This window comes from Dendrobium catenatum, unplaced genomic scaffold, assembly GCF_001605985.2.
Source record: "Dendrobium catenatum unplaced genomic scaffold, ASM160598v2 fragScaff_scaffold_1061, whole genome shotgun sequence".
Classification (NCBI taxonomy): domain Eukaryota; kingdom Viridiplantae; phylum Streptophyta; class Magnoliopsida; order Asparagales; family Orchidaceae; genus Dendrobium; species Dendrobium catenatum.
The window spans coordinates 2,801,418-2,806,252 of record NW_021319523.1 but is presented as its reverse complement, the minus strand read 5'-3'; the positions used below and the strand labels follow the sequence as shown (position 1 = coordinate 2,806,252).

Here is a 4,835-nt window from a genome sequence, read left to right as displayed (position 1 = left end):
ACATTATACCGAGCAGTACCAAACCACAATATAGAGCAAATGGGCGGCGAAGCGTATTCTGATTGGTGTCCATATGATATTCAATGTCTGCACAGAATAATTTTTCCAGAATTTGAATAAAAATCAATAGAATTGATCAGATCAAATGGTTGATCAAGATGGCTTTTACTTGAATTAGTGGGTTACAATATATTTTTTCTCCCAAAAAATAAAAAAAAAATTGGATTAAAGCTGAGAAGACAAAGATCATAATTTGATCCACTCGACTCCATCAATAAAGCTCAAGGAGATAAAGGGCTTTGCCTCCTCGTCAGTGAGCTCTCGTGACCATGGAACCCTTCCAACATAGTTGGCTCCTGGCCCACTGCACTTGTATTGCCCGTAGAATACAGTCCTGTCAACAAATATCAAATATTAAATTAAAATAATAATAAATATCATATATTAGCACCAAAAATATTAAAAAAAACAATAATTTGGAAAAAAAAAAATCTTTTTGGGTTAAATCACAGGTCATCATACACAAAAAGAGAATTGCACAAGGATTTAAGATTTCATTTGGGACGAATTTCTTAGGGCTTCTTAAAGCAATTTTAAAATATTTGTACTCTAAAATTGCTTTAAGAAGCAGTATGAAAGTCGTCCCAAATGAAGGACGTAACTTTTTATAAAAGTGGTTATAAAATTACCGTGGAGCATGTATTTTTTTTTTTTGAAAGCTGCTTTAGAAAGCAGTTTCATAACATAAATTTTTCTTTTAATGTAATGAAAAAGTAGCAGCCATATAGGAACTATGGTTGAGATCGATACGAAAAGTAAATTTGTAAGAAAGAAAGCTGTATCAAACGAAGCCTTATATACGTAGAGAAATTTTATTAGGATATTTTAATATAAATTATATCAAAATAATCTTAAAAATAATTTTAAATTTACCTTAAAATTAGTTCATTACAAAAATTTCCCAATATTTGAATATCCTAACATAAATTATATTAAGACGGCCTTAAAAACAATCAAATAATCTGTGAGATTAGTGCAATAAAAAAATCTTAACTTATAACACTAATCTCAAAGCATATTCAATAAATTTAAAATCATCCCCACACAAATTTATATCATACAACACTAATCTCAAATCAAATATAATGATTTATAATTGCATCATAAAATTCTGCCATCATATTTAATAAAAGTATTTTAAAAAAGTAAAAGAATTTAATTAAAAAAATATATTGTTTAAAATTTAATTAAAACAAAAATAAATTTTTTTTATAAACCCAGACCGTTTCAGCGGTTCACCGGTTGAACCGCCGGTTCAATCCAGTCCGATGCAGAGCCTAATCCATAAGCTGGATAGGACTGGCCACCAGACTGGTCCACGGTTGAACCAGTCGGTTCGGTCCTGTTTTCAAAACAGGGATATTAAGAGAAGAAGCGGCTTACATCTCTCGATTAGGGTCTCCCCAATTAGACCAACCACTGGGAATTATAATATCGTCCATGTACGTGTAGGCGAAGATGACCCGAGAGAAGGTGCCCCAAGCCCTTCCCAAATAGAGGGCGCCCGAGCCTGTTACCTTACAGTTCACGAAGGAGAACCCCGTCGGATCAAGCAGGCTCATTCTATTCTGCGCCGTCACGGCTCCAATGCTCTCTGCTATTGCGTGCATATGACATCCCTACCCATCATAACATCAAAATTACAAGAAAAATTATTATGTGTGCATAAAAGAATATTGAAATTTAGCTCATTTTTTAAATTATTGTAATAGGATATTCTCATATAATTAGGGGTGTTAATTTTTGACACGATCCAAATCCGGCCCGAAAAAATCCGGGCGAGGGTCAACCCGGACCCGAAAAGGGTCGGGTTCAACAAATCAATCCGTTTTAAAAATTTAGTCAGGTCCGGGTTGACCCAGCAGGGTTGACCCAGCAACCCGAAATTGAAACGAAAACTCCTATTTGACTCGAAAACCTATTGACCCTATTTTGACCCGAAAATCGAAGATTGACCCGATTTTGAACATAAAACTAGCAATTTTAGGTTAACTTCGGGTCATTCGTGTCGGGTCAGGTTCGGGTCCGGAAACCTGACCCGTTTTTTAAAACAGGTCGGGTTTGGGTTGACCCGAACAGTACCGGGTCAGTTTCAGGTTCGACCCAAATCCGACTCGTTGACCCGAATTGACACCCCTACATATAAGTATATAACTTCATCATATAATTTGCAATAGAATATTCTCATATAATATCCAAAACTATCAATTATTTCTAGAAGAAAAAATTATTTCTAGAAGAAAAAGGTCAAGAAAATACACCAGAAAGAGTTAGTGAATATCATTATCTTGCAATCTCGTTCATTTGAGAAGTCTGAAACATCTTTTTTTAATGCTTTTAAAAGTAATTTTTTAGTTAAATAAGCTGTCTCAAATGAAGTCTAAGGCTTCATTTAAGATGTCTTTCTTACTATTTACTATTTAAAGCAGCTTTCTATTAAGCTTAAATTTTTTATACTAAAAAAATGCTTTAAGAAGCATTAAAAAAGCCGTCCCAAATAAAACCTAAAAAAAATTATATAATTATATATTATACTAAAGTTTTAGTTTTTAAATATTTCTTAGATTATAGAAATTATTGAGAGAGAATAATTAACGAAAAATTTAAGGCTCTCTTCTTCTTATTCCTTTTTTACAAGGTTAATTAGCACAAAGAAAAAAATATAAATTTTAATTTGGTCGCATTAAGGGTGAGAAAAAAACTTTAAATTTTCATATGATTGTGTATTTCTCTTAATATATTTTTATAAAGTTTTTTTTTTTCAATTTAGCTGGAAATTACTGCATAGCATCAAAAATTCCCCTAAAAAATAGAGAAATCTGATTGGAAGTAATTGAAAGGATGGGGCCAATGGAGATCGAGAATTGCCCTACCCGTGACCTGCCAAGATGCAGCTCGTACATGCCAAGTGTCAGCACTCGATGATGCTATGACGATTAGTAACCGTGCAGCCAGCGTTAATAAAATCTCTGAAGGTAAAAACTAACCTCATAGAGGGAGAGGGCATTCCCAAAGATAAAATCCACAGAACCTTCAATGTAGCAGTCCTTATAGTAATGGCGGCCAAGATGATCATATAATGTGTCTTGCGCTCCCAAGAACTTGCATCCCAAGAACGCCGCCGTATCGCCTGATATCCTCATCGCCACCGCCTGCTTCCCGACCGCTCCTGGTTTTGGCACTGGACTCGTATTCTGATTCAGAAGGGAAAAATAAAAAGAAATAATTTCAACTTTTTTGTTTCTTTTTGGGTAAATTTGGAAGAAGCTAGAAATGACCTTGAAAGTGATGTTCTTAGCTACGAAGAAAGCGGAATTAACAGCAAAAGTTGCAGAATTGTAAGTTCCCAAAGGCTGCCCTTTTGCTCCAATGGTATCTGCTGTATCTCCCCATTGCACGACGGTCTTATCCGCCCCTGCTCCCTCTATTGTTATAAATGCTTTCATTGCCGAAATGCTGACCTTCTCCCTGTAACAAGATATCATCTTTTTGCTCAAATCTGGCTTCAAAATTCGATTTTGATGAAAATTTGTGGGCAAGGAATTAAGCTGAGCTTAAGCCGCTACTCACGTGTAAGTTCCGGCATTGATTTTGATGATAACTCTAAGTAAATTGATAACGGGAAGCGAGTCGATGGCTTCTTGAATGGTGGTGAAGTCTCCCTTTGCTGGATTCTTGTCGACGGTGAGAGTGTAGGAAGGAAACAGTTTGTTCATTGCTCGGCCGAAGAGGCTGTGCCGGAGGCTTCCGACGAACTTTACCCATCTCATGAACTGTTGTTCTATCAATCTTTGCTGCGTCGTGTTGCCGGAATAATGTGGCTGATTTCCCTGCCGGAGGCCTTTCGTGTGGCCGTGCGAGTGGCCGGAGATTAGCAGGAGGATGAGGGGGAGGAGGAGGAGGAGGGAAACAGAGGTTCTGTGTTGGAAGAAGAGGGGCATTGTTCTCTGAAAGTGGAAACAGAGCAATGGAGAGGGGAAGGCGAAGATGATGGTTTTAAATTTTAATAGAATTGGAGTTGCTGAGGAGAGAAGTTCACGGGTTCTTACTGCTGAAGAATAAAGGGAGGAGATGCGGAGCGGGGTTCACAGGGCGTGAGGCTTTCTGGCTTTGGAGCTTTGTAGTAATGGCCGCTTTATAATTTACAGATAATGGTTTTATTATTTTATTTCACTTTTTTATACAAAATTTTTTATTTATTTCATTGTTTTGTTTCTTTTGCTCTGCTATTCTCGTGTTCTCATTTTATGCTGGACTAAGGGCAGATTTTGAGCTCTTTTTTTTCGTGATTATGACTAAAAAAAATTATGTTTGGTATTAATTCAAATTACTATTAAGCAGATTTTTCTAATGCTAAATTCATTGAAAAATCTCTCTTAATTAGGAGTCTGTTTGAAACAACTTTCTTTCTGCTTTGTTTTTCATTTATTAATCATAATTTCGTTTGTTTAGTGCCTTGATATTGATTCTCATAAATTTTTATGATGAAAATGTGTTTTTTTCAATTAGAGTAGCTTAGTTATTTTTTCACAATATTTTTAAATCAATTTTATAAAATATTACAGTCATCCCAAATAAACCTTACACAATTTTGCAACTCTTAGTAGGACCTGCAAATGCTTTATGATGTAGAATGTTGGCCATTAAAAGAGAAGCATAATATTAAGTTAAGTGTTGCAGAGATGAGCATGCTCAAGTATATGAGTGGCTTTACTACTAGAGACAGGATACAAATGAGCATATATGTGAAAAAATTGGAGTAGCTCTAGTGATAT

At 35.5% G+C, this 4,835-nt stretch overlaps 1 protein-coding gene across 1 annotated transcript; it reads right to left on the bottom strand.

Annotated features, from left to right (window-relative positions):
* Nucleotides 1-246: 246 nt before the first annotated feature.
* On the bottom strand, nucleotides 247-4,007 carry LOC110098512 (probable pectinesterase 53). Its single transcript, XM_020825370.2, has 5 exons — nucleotides 3,631-4,007; nucleotides 3,339-3,528; nucleotides 3,048-3,254; nucleotides 1,444-1,679; nucleotides 247-394 (listed from the first exon to the last, which is right to left on the bottom strand). Exons 1-5 carry the CDS (start codon nucleotides 3,999-4,001, stop codon nucleotides 247-249), a joined length of 1,152 nt encoding a protein of 383 aa, XP_020681029.1. The 5' UTR covers nucleotides 4,002-4,007.
* Nucleotides 4,008-4,835: the final 828 nt, after the last annotated feature.

Coding starts and splice junctions, on each gene's coding strand:
- LOC110098512 (XM_020825370.2), bottom strand. CDS start 4,001: ATGCCCCTCTTCTTCCAACACAGAACCTCTGTTTCCCTCCTCCTCCTC. Junction 1,680..3,047: donor ATGCCCTCTCCCTCTATGAG/GTTAGTTTTTAC, acceptor TATGATGGGTAG/GGATGTCATATGCACGCAAT. Junction 395..1,443: donor GGAGACCCTAATCGAGAGAT/GTAAGCCGCTTC, acceptor ATTTGTTGACAG/GACTGTATTCTACGGGCAAT.